The sequence below is a fragment of the Bos taurus genome, chromosome 7 (assembly GCF_002263795.3).
Source record: "Bos taurus isolate L1 Dominette 01449 registration number 42190680 breed Hereford chromosome 7, ARS-UCD2.0, whole genome shotgun sequence".
NCBI lineage: Eukaryota > Metazoa > Chordata > Mammalia > Artiodactyla > Bovidae > Bos > Bos taurus.
The window spans coordinates 14,538,902-14,553,722 of NC_037334.1; the positions used below are offsets into that span (position 1 = coordinate 14,538,902).

At 50.1% G+C, this 14,821-nt stretch overlaps 1 protein-coding gene across 6 annotated transcripts in view; it reads right to left on the minus strand.

The window, feature by feature from the left end:
• Positions 1-3,733: 3,733 nt before the first annotated feature.
• The window catches only part of COL5A3 (collagen type V alpha 3 chain), a 44,702-nt gene continuing 33,614 nt past the window's right edge, over positions 3,734-14,821 (minus strand). For 3 of the 6 annotated variants that reach the window (XM_010806811.4, XM_010806810.4, XM_010806815.4), the window contains 17 exons: positions 14,554-14,607; positions 14,325-14,378; positions 14,000-14,053; positions 13,704-13,757; positions 12,900-13,007; positions 12,670-12,723; positions 11,945-11,998; positions 11,641-11,748; positions 11,321-11,374; positions 11,201-11,236; positions 10,732-10,785; positions 9,989-10,196; positions 9,792-9,904; positions 7,344-7,412; positions 4,844-5,083; positions 4,634-4,746; positions 3,735-4,134 (listed from right to left, as the gene is read on the minus strand). In XM_010806811.4, coding sequence (XP_010805113.2) covers positions 4,035-4,134; positions 4,634-4,746; positions 4,844-5,083; positions 7,344-7,412; positions 9,792-9,904; positions 9,989-10,196; positions 10,732-10,785; positions 11,201-11,236; positions 11,321-11,374; positions 11,641-11,748; positions 11,945-11,998; positions 12,670-12,723; positions 12,900-13,007; positions 13,704-13,757; positions 14,000-14,053; positions 14,325-14,378; positions 14,554-14,607 — 1,527 coding nt within the window. In that variant the 3' untranslated portion in view covers positions 3,735-4,034. Of the gene's footprint in view, positions 4,747-4,843; positions 5,084-7,343; positions 7,413-9,791; positions 9,905-9,988; positions 10,197-10,731; positions 10,786-11,200; positions 11,237-11,320; positions 11,375-11,640; positions 11,749-11,944; positions 11,999-12,669; positions 12,724-12,899; positions 13,008-13,703; positions 13,758-13,999; positions 14,054-14,324; positions 14,379-14,553; positions 14,608-14,821 lie in introns of all 6 variants that reach the window. The other 3 variants (NM_001205624.3, XM_005208735.4, XM_015472002.3) reach the window with 3 other exon arrangements.

The following is a 14,821-nucleotide window of genomic DNA, read 5'->3' on the forward strand; positions in this document are numbered from 1 at the left end:
GCATTCTTCTGGGGGGGCTGTGATGGGTCTTAACTGCACCACGCAGGATTTTGGTTGCTACATGTAGAATCTAGTTCCCTGACCAAGGATGGAACCTGAGCCCCCTCCATTAAGAGCTTGGAGTCTTAACCACTGGACCACCAGGGAAGTTCCCACTATAGGCTTTTTTTTTTTTCCCTTAAAAGATGCATTTATTTATTTATTTTATTTAGCTGTGGTGGGTCTGTGTTGCTGCACGCAGACTTTCTCTAGTTGCAGCAAGTGGAGGCTACTCTCTAGTTACAGGGCACGCACTTCTCCGCCGTGTCTTTTCTTGTTGTGGAGCACAGGCCCTAGGTTCGTGGGCTTCAATAGTTGCAGCTCTCGGGTTCTAGAGCACAGGCTCAGTAATTGTGGTGCGTGGGCTTAGTTGCTCTGCAGCATGTGGGATTTTCCTGCACCAGGAATTGAACCTGCGTCCCCTACATTGCAAGGCAGATTCTTAACCACTGGACCACCAGGGAAGCCCATTATATGCATTCTTGAGTTAAAGATGTTTGAGAGAGGAACTAAAAGGAGGCAGGGCCAAGTCAACGTTTGGATTGATAAAAGTCAGGATGAAGAAGTCAGCAAAAGCCACACATCCAGAAAAGAGGTGACTGGGAGAAACACCATCCTCTCAAGAGCCCTCATGGGTATTTGACGATTTCTGGGTTCTTACACTGTGTGTCAGATACTTCCTTAAGACTTCACAAGATGAGTTCCCTGGTGGCCTAATGGTTAGAATTTGGAGCTTTCACTGCCATGGCCTGGGTTCAATCCCTGATCGTGGAACTGAAATCCCAAAAGCCACATGGCCAAAACAACCTCCATATGGCTCTTCTCTTTCAGATCTCTGCTAAAACACCAGCTCCTCAGCAAAGCCTCATCTGACCAACCAGTTTCAAACAAGACATTATTCCATCAGTCTTTATCCATGCAACTTGTTTGATTTTCCTTCACAACAATTGAAAGTGAAAGTGTTAGTGGCTCAGCCGTGTCCGATTCTGCTATCCCATGGACAGAGGAGCCTGGCGGGCTACAGTCCATGGGATTCTCCAGGCAAAAATACAGGAGTGGGCTGCTGTGCCCTTCTCCAGGGGATCTTCCCAGTGGACTCTTTACCATCTGAGCCACCAGGGAAGCCCTCACCACGATCACTACCACCTGAAATCGTATTACACAGCTATTTGTATATAATCTGTTTTCCGCGGGACTAAGATCTTAAGGGCAGACACATCTTTCTTTTATCCGCAGTATCTGGAAACATGCCTTAGTGCTGAGAACACATGCCACAGAGATAAACAAATGAATGAATAATAATGGTGACCATTGAATGGATGACCTCTGGGCATCTTCTTCATAGAATTTCAACTCTTAGTAACATTTATTGAATGAATAAATGAATCCAGGTGGCCTTAGAGAGCCTGCTGACAGAAATAGTAGAGTAAGCCCTGGTTTGAGCTTCCCACGTGGCTCAGTGGTAAATAACCCACCTGCCAACACAGGAGATGCAGAAGACTCATGTTTGATCCCTGGGTCAGGAAGATCCCCCAGAGAAGGAAATGGCAACCTACTCCAGAATTCTTGCCTGGGAAATTCCATGGACAGAGCAGGCTGGGGGGCTACAGTCCATGACGGGCAAAGAGTCAGACATGACTGAGCATGCATGCATGCAAGCCCTAGTTTGGAAGAGGCAACTTACTCCAACCTGTTACTTCTGCCCACCCAATCCCACCTGATCCAACTTAATCACACCAGCCCTCCATCACTCCTAACTCAATAATGTCTATCAGCTGATGAATAGATAAACAAAATGCAGTAAATTATTATTCAACAATAAAAAGGAATGAAGTTCTGATACATGCTGCAACTTGAACTGTGAAATCATGCTAAATGAAAGAAGCCAGACACAAAGGACCACATGTTGTATGATTCCATTTATGGGAAATGTCAAGAATGGGCAAATCCACAGGGACAGGAAGATTAGTGCTTTTCTGCCACTCAGAGGTTTGGAGGAGATGATGAGTGTTAATGGATATGGGATTTCTCTCTGAGGTGATGAAATGTTTCAAAATTGATTGTGGTGACGGTTGCACAAGTCTGTGAATACCCTAAAAACCATTTAATTATGTACTTTAAGTGGGTGGATTAGATGGTACGTGAATTACATCTCAATTCGAGCCGGTGGCGTGTGGGATCTTAGTTCCGCCACCAGGGATTGAACCTCGGCCACAGCAGTGAAAACACCAAGTCCGAACCACTTGATCGCCAGGGAATTCCCAATCAATCTGTCTTTTAAAACCCTCAACCCGGGGACTTCCCTGGTGGCGCAGTGGATAAAAATCTGCCTGCTAATGCAGGGGACACAGATGCAGTCCCTGGTCTGGGAAGATTCCACATGCCGCAGAGCCACGAGCCCACGGACCACAGCTGCTGAGCCCGTTCTCTAAGGCCTGTGAGGCCCAAATACCGAGCCCACGTGCTGCAAATACAAAAGCCTGAATGCCCTAGGGCCCGACAGCCAGGACTAATGAGTCCCTGTGCCACAACTACTGAAGACTGTGTGCCCCAGAGCCTTTGCTCCACAAGAGAAGCCACTGCAAGGAGGGGCCTGCACGCTGCAACTGGAGTAGCCCCTGCTCTCCGAAACGACAGAAAACCTGCGTGCAGCAACAAACACCCAGTACAGCCAAAAATAGATAAAGCAGTGTGTACATGTCAAAACCAAAGTGAAAATCCTCAACCCAACATCTAATCCCCAACACAAGTCATCCCACATCCAACTCATCTTAACTGATCCCATTTTGACTCACCAAATAGGTAATCCTCCACCTCAAATTCATAATAACCCCTACTCACCTCTACTCAACTCAATCTCCTTCTTAAGTCAACCCTAATTCAACTCAATCCAGTATCCAATTTCAAACCCTTAACCCTCTCATCATTTCAACCTCCAACTCAACAGATCCCCAGACCGACTCAACTCACTCCAAACTACCCTCCAACCTGATTCATCTTTAACCCACCTCCCCAATGGCTCAGGGGATAAAGAATCTACCTGCAATGCAGGAGACACAGGAGGTGCGGGTTCAGTCTGGGTTGGGAAGATCCCCTGGAGGACGAAATGGCAATCCACTCCAATATTCTTGCCTGGAGAATTCCATAGACAGAGGAGCCTGATGGGCTACCGTCCATGAGGTCACAAAGAATCAGACACAATTCAGCATGCATGTGAATCACTAAAGCTACCTCTACCAAAAGGCACAATTAATTAAGACAAGTGATGGCAAGATGCCTTGGGTGAGACAAGAGCCAGACCCTAAGAGAACATCAATTGACAGACACAGACAAGGAACTTCCCTGGTGGTCCAGCGGTTAAGAATCTGCCTTGCAATACAGGGAACATGGGTTCTGTCTCTGGTCTGGGAAAATTCCATATGACTCAGGCCAACTAAGCCTGTGCACCACAACCACTGAGCCCACGCTCTCACACTCTAGAGCCCAGAAGCCGAAACTACTGAACCCGTGTGCGCTAAAGTCCATGCTCTGAAATAAGAGAAGCCACTGCGATGAGAAGCTCGGGACCACGGCTAGAGAGTAGCCCCTGCTCACTACAACTAGAGTAAGGCTGTGCACAGCAATGAAGACCCAGGGCAGCCAAAACTACAAATAAGCAAATAAAAAAGTAAAAAGAAAGAAAGACACAGACAGGACACAGTTCACTGATTTATTCTCAGACTTGAGATGCCAATTATGCCCTATGGCCTGGGGCAGGTGGTGGTATGGGGGAGTTAGGGTGGGGGGATGGGGGTTTCTCTCATCATATCCCAGCCTTCCCTAAGGAGGAAGCAGATTAAATATACAACAGAGGGGATTCTCCCTTTTAATATAGACCCAGGTATAAATAGGGCAGCACCATTAGAATCCTAGTTTCCCCCCAACCCCACCAGTTTGGTCCCCACGCCACCTGGCATGGCAAGGTGTATTTGGGGAGGCATGGAGGGAGACAGTATTCAGAGCTGGGCTGAGGCAGCAGAAAGAGTACGCAGCTCAGTCCAGGGAAGTCCCACTTCCCTCTGTAGTCTGACATCAGTCCCTTCACTGCGAACCCACCTGAAAAGAAGAAATGAGCAAAGGGATCCCAGTCTGGGTTCAGGAGACATCCAGTGCTTAACTATGGGGAAGGTAGCACCAAAGGGTGTTGAGAGCACTGACTGAGGGGGTGGGAGGCAGGTGTGGGTGGGGGCATTCATCAGCTCTGAGTCAGAAGTTCATTGCTGGGGTGGGGGAGCTCAGGGGAGGGAGATGAGTGATGGGTGGGCACCGAGGGGAGAAAGAGCCAGACTACAGTTATGCCAGCCGGGGCGCAGTGCAGAGAAACGGGACCCATGGACCAGGGTAGTCCAGCCCCCAGACCCCCTGGAACGGAGAAGGAATATTGTTTGACCATGATGAGCAGACCGTTTCCTGGCTCCACGCAGTCACAGGAGACGATAAATATGACGGCTTCAAAGCCTCAGCACCAAATATGGCCCGTCTTGGGGGCTCCCTCATTGTCCCTCCCAGCCCCGGAAGCTCTCAGCTGCTAAAGCAGACAGGGCCCAGTTCAAACCCAAACTTCTGGTTCGTCTGGCCAAAGTCAGCAGCTGCCACGTCCAACAGGGGCAGAAATCCCACTCGGGAGGAGCTGAACTCAAAGAGGGTCTTCGACTGTCCCTTCCGGAGCTGACACAGGAAGACACGGATGGTGGGTAAGTCAGGGGGAGGGGAGTAATCACAGGCTCCCCTCCCCAATCTGGCCAGTCCCTGCCCTCTTCCTTACCCTGCAGCCATCGTAGGGGACTGTGATGGTGGCGGCTGCCATCTGGTTGAAGGATACCTCCTCCCCATTGGCCCCGAGGAAACGGGCAGAGCGGCTGTGGTCACCTGCAGCTTCGTCCAGCCAGGCGGCCGAGTTCTGGCAGGTGAATGTGAAGCTCTGGCGGGCCGTGGCACTCAGCAACTTCAGGAAGGTCAGCTGTACCACGCTCACTGCGGCCCCATCGGCATCCACGTAGGAGAACTGGAGGTGGGACAAAGAGGAGCTGAGGATGTGTCCTTGCCTCGACTCTTTCCGAGGTACCCACCTCCCAGGATCTCTATCCACTGCCGACCTGCCCCTGCTGCCATGACTTCCTCTTTGGAGGCCCCACCAGCCATCTGATCATCCCTGGTTCTCCTGCAAGCCCCTAGGCCTGTGTGGCCATTGAGCACTTGAATGGTGGCTGGTGAGATTGAGAAACTTTTCACAATTTCAGTTAAATTTAAAATTTTTTTTTGGCACTCATTTCTTAAAAAATTGAAGTATAGTTGATTTACAATGCTGAGTTAGTTTCAGGCTTATAGCAAAGTGATTTAGTTATATGTATATAGATATACACACAGATATTACATATATATATTCTTTTTCATATTCTTTTCGATTACAGTTTACTACAAGATACTGAATATATAGTTCCCTGTGCTATACAGTAGGTCCTCGTTTATTTTATACATAGTAGTGTATAGTGTGTATATGTTAATTCCAAACTTCTAATAGATCCCTTTCTCCCTTTCCTTTCTGGTAACCATAAGTTGGTTTTCTATGTCTGTGAGTCTATTTCTGTTTTGTAAATAAGTTCTTTTGTGTCATATTTTAGCTTCCACATGTAAGTAATATCATCCGATATTTGCCTTTTCTGACTTACTACACATAGTATGATAACCTCTATGGGTCCATCTATTTAAATTATTTAATTAAAAAATGTCTAACTTTATTTAATTTATAATGAACAACTGAGCCTCAATCCATTTATCAGAAAACTGAGGTTTGGAACAACTTGAAGATGCAAATCTGCTTTTTCAACTGCAGGTTTTATGCAGTCTAAGTCTTTCCAAGGAAATTTAGTATCAAAATTATGATGTGCTATAAATATAAAATATGCACCAGACTCTGAAGAACTCACAGGGAAAAAGTTGAAAATGCTTCAGTAATCTTTATATTGATACGACAATATTTTGGATATATTGGGCTACATAAAATATATTATTAAGTTATCACTGGCTTGAGATAACTAGCCCGGTAACACATCTTTTTTGGCTTCCTTCTCTTCCCTGTATCATTTCACATTTCCTGATTGATGTTTTCTGGACTCACATCACAGATAAACCCCTTGCAATTGAGTCTCAGGTCTGTTTTAGGGGAGCCCAAACCCATACACCACTTGACATTATATGGTAGCTTTGTTTCCTTGGTTATTCTCTGTCTGCTTCCTTGGTCCCATTCCCAATAGAATATTAACTTCAGGAAGTCAGGAACTGTGTTTTCTTTGCTGCTATGTTCCCAGTGCTTAGCATACATAAATATGTTACATAAACAAATCCCAAATGGACCCAAGATCTCCCACCACTGCATAAACCTGATCCTCTTCCCACTTATATATCTCAGAATCTCACTAGACTGTTCTTCAAACCAGGAACCTGGGCATCATCTCTCTTTCTTTTCCTCCCCTCCATCTCATCAATTACTCATCTCATCAATTACTATTGATAGGTCCTATTGACTTGCCATCTCATCAATTAACTAGGTCCTATGGACTTGCCCTCTTAGATAACATTCTAAGCCATTCCTTCCTCTTCATCCCCCATTCCCCTAGCTCCAGCCTCTTCCCTTCCTTGCCTTTCTAAACCAACACATCAGTCTCCTCCTGGGTCTCCCAGCCTCCAGTTTCCCCACAACCACCACCAGCAGCCCAGAGGCATTTTCCTATCATAGAGATTGAATCTCAGTCCCTCTCACTTAAACACATTCCATGGCTCCCTACTGCCCATAGGTCTTTCTGAGGAGGTGGTCTTAGCTCTCACCTACCTGCCCAACCTCTTCTCTACCACATTCCCCCTCACTCTCTCTACAACAGAGCAAGTCGCTTTTTCTTCTTTTAATTTACCAGGCTTTCTCTTGACTCTGGGACTTTGTGTATGCTGTTCCATCTCTTCGGAACACCGTTCCGTGTCCTCCCAAACTTGCAAACCAGTTAATTCCTTAGACCTCAGCTGAGCTGTGACTTCCCTCAGGAAGCCTTCAGGTCCTTCCAGCACTGCCTGTAGATCACCACCATGTCCTGTGTTTCCCCCCACATCACACATCTGATGCTGCCCCCTCCCCCCTCCCCCCTCCCCCGCAAGCCTATGATCAGCATAAAGGCAGAGGTGAGGCTATCCTGTTCATCTCGCCTCCTCCAATTCCCATGCTGGTTTACACCAATTTTTATACCATCCCCACCCTGGCTTTGCAGGTAACTCACCTTTTTCCCTCGACGGAATGTGCTATACCAGCCACCTGGCTTTTCTTTGGACCAAGAGGCCAGTTTCACCTGGGGGACAGAGGGAAGGGTGTAACAGGTGCCCTGGGGTGGGGGGGCTGGCAACGTGTCAATTTTGCATTTACCACCCCACACTGAAAGCTACGGACTGTAGGGGACTTCCCCGGTGGCCCAGAGGCTAAGGCGCCGTACTCCCAATGCAGGAGGCTCGGGTTCAATCCCTGGTCAGAGAACTAGATCTCACATGCTGCAACTAAGATCCAGTGCAGCTAAATGAATAAAAAGAAATCTGCTGACTATAAATATCAGGAACTCTTAGGTTATTCTCTGGCTGTGGGACTGGGCTTGGCTGGTACCCAGGGTAGATCCAAGAGGCTGGGGGTTTCTGACTTCTGAGGGTGCCTCCACTGATGATTGACAAGAGCTGGTGGATAAATGCTCCGGCTCCTACCTCTCCCCTGAGGTGAGGTAACTCCCAGGAGTCTGCCCTACACTGTCTCCCTGAAGGCCCTGTGGATCGGAGCCTTGGGTGTCCAATGGTGATGTTTTAACAACACACCCCTTGGGAGTTCCCTAGTGGTCTAGTGGTTAAGAATCCACCTGCCAATGCAGGGGATACGGGTTCAGTCCCTGGTCTGGGAAGATGCCACATGCCGCAGAGCAACAAAGCCTGTGCGCCAAACTAATGGGCCTGTGGGCCACAACTACTGAGTCTGTGCGCCTAGAGCCCATGCTCCTCAAAAAGAGAAGCCACTGCAACGGGAAGCCTGTGCACCACAGCAAAGAGTAGCTCCTGCTCACTACAACTACAGAAAGCCCACACACAGCAACGAAGACCCAGTGCAGCCAAAAAATAAATTAATTAAAAGAAGAACATCACTGTGCACTTTTGCAGGCCCTGTGCTCACTAAGTGGTTTACCGGCAGTAGAGACATTAACAAAAAGTGTTAGTCAAGTAATTCAGTCGTGTCCGACTCTTTGCAACTCCATGGACAGTAGCCCGCCAGGCTCCTGACTGTCCATGGAATTCTCCAGGCAAGAATACTGGAGTGGGTAGCCATCTCCTTCTGCAGGGATCTTCCCAAACCAGGGATCAAACCTGGGTCTCCTGTATTGCAGGCAGATTCTTTACCATCTGAGCCACCCCAGCACTGCACACAGTCAGTGTATCAGTGTCATCTGATATGTGTACTGGTAACATGACTGCACAACTACCCTATCAGGTAGATACTTTCTTGAGCCCCCACTTTACAGATGAAAAAACTGAGATAACAGATCTGGATTCCAACCGAAGCAGTCCAGGGTCCAGAGGCTCACTGCTCACCCACTGCTCTCTACAGCTAAGCCTGGTTCTTAGTGTCAGAGACTGTTAGACTCCCTGATGGAGAACCCCAGGATTTCTGGGGGACCAGGTGGAGGGCAGTTAACCCATGGGACCTATAAGAGAGCAGGTTAGGAGGCAGTGTAGATGGGTGGTTAAGGGCTGAGACAAGGGCCAGGTGGTCATGGGTAATCTTGTCCTTCTCCATGCCTCAGTTTCCCTATCTGGGGGATGATAACAGAATTGTTATTTTTTTAATTGAAACAGAGCTGATTTCCAATGTTGTGTTAGTTGAGGTGTACAGCAAAGTGATTCAATTATACATATATATCTTTTTTTTTCTTTCAGATTCTTTGCCCTGATGTTGGTGTTGTTTAGTCTCTCAGTTGTGTCCAACTCTTTTGCAGCCCTATGGACTGCAGCCCACCAGGCTTCTCTGTTCGTGGGACTTCCCAGGCAAGAATACCAGAGTGGGTTGTCATTTCTTTCTCTAGGGGATCTTCCTGACCCAAGGATCTGACTCAGATCTCCTGCTTAGCAGGTGGATTCTTTGCCACTGAACCACCAGGGAAACCCTTTCTCCCCTTATAAATTATTACAAGATATTGAGTATAGTTCCATGAGCTTTACAATAGGTTCTTGTTGGTTATCTATTTTAGGGATAATAATAAAATGACCGCATCGGTGGCTGGGACTCAGTAAGTTAATGCAGCTGAGTTCTTAGGGCTGGCACATATATCCTATTGTTTCAAGGTTCACCACTATTATTGATTTCCTTACTATTTTTTCTTATCTGTCTTTCCCCACAGAAAATAAGCTCCATAAAACAAAATGAAGCAAAGAAGGGTTTGTTTTTTTTAGTTTGTTTGGTTTGTTTGTTTTAGATTATCTGCTGTAGCCGCAGCATTTCAAGGACTTTGGCATACAGAAGGTGCTCAATAGACGACAGAAGGTGCTCAATAGACGTCGGTTGAAGGAAAAATAAAATCCCAATCAACTCCTGGTGGGGCGGGGAGGGGGGAGGGTTGGGGAGCGGTGAGGTATGAATGAGATATTTTCGAAGTCCCTCCTTCCACCAACCCCTCCCAGCCCCCTACTCAGGTACTCACGGTCTCAAACTTCTTGTCTGGGTAGAGGCAGGTTTCTCCTCCTGCCGTGAAGTTACAGAAAACCCTGAGGGCATCCCGCGCGCAGCCTTGATTGGGATCAATCCAGTATTCCCCTGCCGCAGAGCCAGTGGGAGAAGATAAACCGGGGGCTGGATCCCACGTCTCCCCGCCCTCCGGGGGGAGGGACGAGACCTCACCATCTGGCAGATGCGGATGGCTGCGGTGCAACTCTTTGCACACGAGGCCCGGGCGCTCAGCCGTGCCGGGAGGGCGCCGCAGCTGCTCTAACTCGAAGCTCAGCGACGCCATCGAGGCCAGCACCTCCTCCAGGCCGCCCTCCGGGGTTCCCAAGCCTAGCAGGGAACGTCGGCGCCGGCGCAGCCCGTGCAGCTCCGCAGAGGGACCCTGGGCAGAGGTGGGGATGGAGGAGAGGAGGACGGCAAGAGGAAGAGACAGGGAGAGAGACAGGCAGAAATGAGAGATGTGGGAGGCAGAAAGACACAGGGGTGTGGAGAGTAAGGAGAGATACAGACAGGAACCGGGGACATGGACAATCAGAGACGGAGGGAGACACAGGAAGGAGAGGGACAGAAAGGCTCAGAGATGGGAAGTGGAGAGAGGAAAAAAAAGAGCCAGAACCACAGTCAGGCAAAGGAGAGAGACAGAGAGAGACCCAGAAGACAAAAAGAAAGATAAAATAGTGAAACAACGTTTTGAGGTAGAGACAGAGAAAGGCCAGAGAGATGGACAGACAAAATCCAATCAGAGCCCCCATGGAGGTCCCCCCAAGCCCCTCTACACACAGCCCAGATCCTCCTTCAGCTTTTGAGCCACCTCCCTTCCCACCTGCAATCCCCGAACACGTGGTGTGTGCTCCGCCCACTTCTAGTCACTGAGGGACCAGGGGAGACACTCGGACAGAGCCCCATGGGGAACTTACCGGGGGACCAGGAGGACCTGGGGGGCCAGCGTCTCCACGAGGACCTTGGGATCCCTATAGGGAGAAGTCACTTGGGTGTGAACTCTGTCTATGGAGACCCCTGCCTGCCAACACACACACACACACACAACTGGAGGAAGGACATGCAATTTTCAGCCCCAAGCATAAAATGCAAATTTTCTTTCCATATTTGAACATCTCTGAAATCAGCATCTTAACATCTATGACAAGTCATCATTAACTTGGCAGAACTGTCTTCTTCTGTAGCAGTTCATAAAACAATGGTGCATCTTACAACAGATGAAATCTTAGATTTTATAAAATACAATGGTAAGTGTTGAAGACATAATCAAATGCCTGACTGACTGAATAAATAAACGAATGAACCCAAAGGCATTGAGGGTTCTGGTACAGGGAAGGGGGCTGGGGTGTTGGGAGGTGAGAGCCCAAGGGAGCAGTGACTACTTACCGGGGACCCCTTTGAGCCTTTCTGTCCTGGAGGACCCTGTGGGGTAGAGACAGGGGGGCTTGGACTCCTGGCTGGCCCAACAGGGTGACTCCCCCACCCCTACAAACCCCTCATACTCACCACCACGCCTTGGGGCCCAGGGTGGCCCAGAGAGCCAATGGGGCCAGGAGAACCCTGGGGAAAGGGCATCAGAATCATCACTGATGGGGTTCATCCTTATGGTCCAGACACATCCCCCAGACAAGTCTCCTCAAAAGAAGACCCTCAACCCCAGTCACAACCTTCAAGTCCCCCAGATAGAGCCCCCCATTTCCTTCAGACACAATCCCTATTGTTCAAGACCCAGGCTTCCTAATCCCCCACACCCAAACAAGCCCCACTTCTGCTTTCCCATCCCCCTCGAACACAATCCTCCCTCTTGGGGCATGACGAACACTCACCGGTTCTCCCTGGAGGCCAGGGGAGCCTTGCACTCCTGGCAACCCCTGATCCCCTTTCTCACCAACCTCCCCAGGGGGGCCGACAAGACCAATTAATCCAATGTGGCCCTGGAGGATATGAGAGACACATGTCGGGGAAGAATGGGGGCAGGGAATTGACAGACTGTTCCCTTCCAGCCTTGGGGTAGTGAGTTTGGGAGCAGAGGAGACCCCAATCTCCTAGCCTTCTGGCTACGGAGAGAAGTAAAGGTGGAGGAGAGGGAGGTAGCTGGGGAAGAAGAAGAATAAAAAGAGGCATCCTTACCTTTTCTCCCTTGGGGCCAGCATCTCCCTTCAGCCCTGGTAGGCCAGAGGGCCCCTGGAAGGAGAGTTAGGATCAGTTGAAAGAGAAAGTGTTAGTCACTCAGTGGTGTCTGACTCTTTGCAACCCTATGAACTGTAGCCCACCAGGCTCCTCTGTCCATGGGATTCTCTAAGCAAGAATACTGGAATGGATTGCCATGCCCTCCTCCAGGAGATCTTCCCAACCCAGGGACTGGACCCAGGTCTCCTGCATTGCAGGCAGATTCTTCACTGTTTCAGCTACCCGGGAAGCCCTAGGGTCAGTTGGTAAGTCTCAAACAGAAAGCCTCATGTGAGTGACTGGAGGATGGTCAAATGGGAAATTACCTAGACTTCGAATCGAATTACCAGGGAAGTGGTCATGGGGGTGGTCAGGAGAGAAGAGAGCTGATGAGAGATGAAGGGAGGGGTTTTTGGAGGATGGTCGAGATAAATGATCTGTAGTCAACATCGGTGTGGGTAGTCAGTGAAGACTGTTAAGATAGATGGTCAGTTTGGTCAGTGTAGACCGCCAAGATGAGTGATCTGAAGAGATGGTTAGTATAGATGGTCAGGGTGGACCATCAGAAGGATAGTCAGTGAGGGGTCAGTCTGCACTATCAGAACCCAAGGTCACTAGATGGTCACTGGATAGATGTCCAGTGTGAGTCTCAGTGCAGGGACCTCAGGGATGAAGAAGTCTCTTACCAGGGGACCAGGAGGGCCTAACAGTCCAGGAGGTCCCAGGAGGCCTGGTTCGCCCTAGGGCAAAATAGAACATGAGGGGCTGCACCCTGCCAGAACTCATGTGTGGTGCCCCCCTCCCACCCCAACCAGGGTCAGCTCCTCCCAACTGTGATGACAAATTACAAGAAGCGAGCAGACAGGCAGGGCCTGATCCCACCCCCCAACCCCATCCCTATTCTCAGTCCACTCACCACAGGTCCAGGGATCCCACGAAGACCCTCAGGTCCAACACGTCCAGGGGGCCCTCGAGCCCCTACTGGGCCTGTCCTCCCTGGGGGTCCATCAGGACCTGGTTCCCCCTGAAAAGGAGCAAGGTGGAAGGGAGGAGGCAGAGAGAATCAGGGGGAGCCTGCCTCCTGACCCTCCAGCCAGGAACCATCAGGGAGCGGGGAGAAATTGGGGCAACTGTGGTGGTCACAGGTCCCTCCCCATTCTGCTGGCCCAACTATTGACCAATGGGTCAGGACAAGGACCGCTCCCTGGGACTTCCCTGGTGGTCCAGTGATTAAGAATCCACCTGCCAATGCAGGGGCTGCTGCTGCTGCTAAGTCGCTTCAGTCATGTCCGACTCTGTGCGACCCCATAGACAGAGCCCACCAGGCTCCTCTGTCCCTGGGATTCTCCAGGCAAGAACATAGGAGGGGTTGCCACCTCCTTCTCCAATGCATGAAAGTGAAAAGTGAAAGTGAAGTCACTCAGTCGTGTCCGACTCTTAGCGACCCCATGGACTGCAGCCTACCAGGCTCCTCCGTCCATGGGATTTTCCAGGCAAGAGTGCTGGAGAGAGTTGCCATTGCCTTCTCCACCAATGCAGGGGACACGGGTTTGATCCTTGCTCTGGGGAGATCCCACATGCTGCAGGGCAGCTAAGCCCGAGCACCACAGCTAGAGAGTAGCCCCCACTTGCTGCAATTTAGAGAAAGCCCACACACAGCAATGAAGACCCAACGCAGCCAAAAATAAAAGGATCCCTCTCTTGGCCAGGGGGAACTCACCTTGGCACCTTTCTCTCCTTCTCTACCTTCTTGACCCATGCGACCAGAAGGACCCTGAGGGGTGAGTAGAAAGTGTGAGTAGAGGGCTGTGAGCTGAGTAGAGGGCTGTGAGCTGAGTAGGGGCCTGTGAGCTGAGTAGAGGGCTGTGAGCTGAGTAGGGGTTTGTGATGGTGAGTGGAGGGCTTGTAGGGATGAGTGGGGGCCTCTGGGTATGAGGGGGGCTTGTGGAGGTAAGGGGGAGCCTATGAGAGTGAGTGGAACCAAGTTAGAGCTGGGGGTGGTGTGTCATCACTCACCCTTTTACCAGGAGGCCCAGGGGCGCCAGGCTCCCCAGAAGCGCCAGGTGGACCCTATAGAGATTGTAACCAGCACGGGAGTCAAGGATGACAGTTTCAGGATGCCTTTGATGGGAAGACAGCCTTCCCCAAACATCACCCCAGCACCAGCCAGCCCTCCCTCCCCCTGCCTCCTCCTTCAAGCTGCTCACATTCATGGTACAAAGCAGATGCATCCCTGGGGGCCCTGGGGACCTCATTAACCCATTCTCCTGGCCCTCAATTCACCCACTCACCTGCCCCAACACCCCTCTTTAGGCACCACCTCCTCTGTTCCCCTACTCACCGGTCCCCCCACATCTCCAGGGTTTCCCTTCTCCCCTGGGGGGCCATCTTGACCCTGTGGTAGGGGAAATGAAGTTGGGAGGGGTCGTGAGGACACAGCAGAATGTTGGGGTGATGCTTGGAGGCAAGTGGAGGTTTTTTGCTTCATCAACCTTGCTCAGGTTTGTGATGAGATTGGGGACAGAATAGGGAATATGCTGGGCTTTTGAGGAAGAGGGGGTCACACTCACCGAAACTCCAGGGTCTCCGGGGGGGCCTAGGTCTCCTGGGAGGCCTGTGGGGCCCTGGAACACATAATGATGAAAAATCATATCTCTGAATGATGGAGCATTCATCCATCCATTCATTTATTCATTCATTCCGCTGTCCTCAGACACAGTTCTGGTTGCTGGGGATACATTGGTGAAGAAAACACAAAACCCCAGCCCTGCTAGAAGGAACATTCTGGTGTTTAATGGGAGCTAAAAATGTTCCATGAATCATTTCACTGCATCCTCC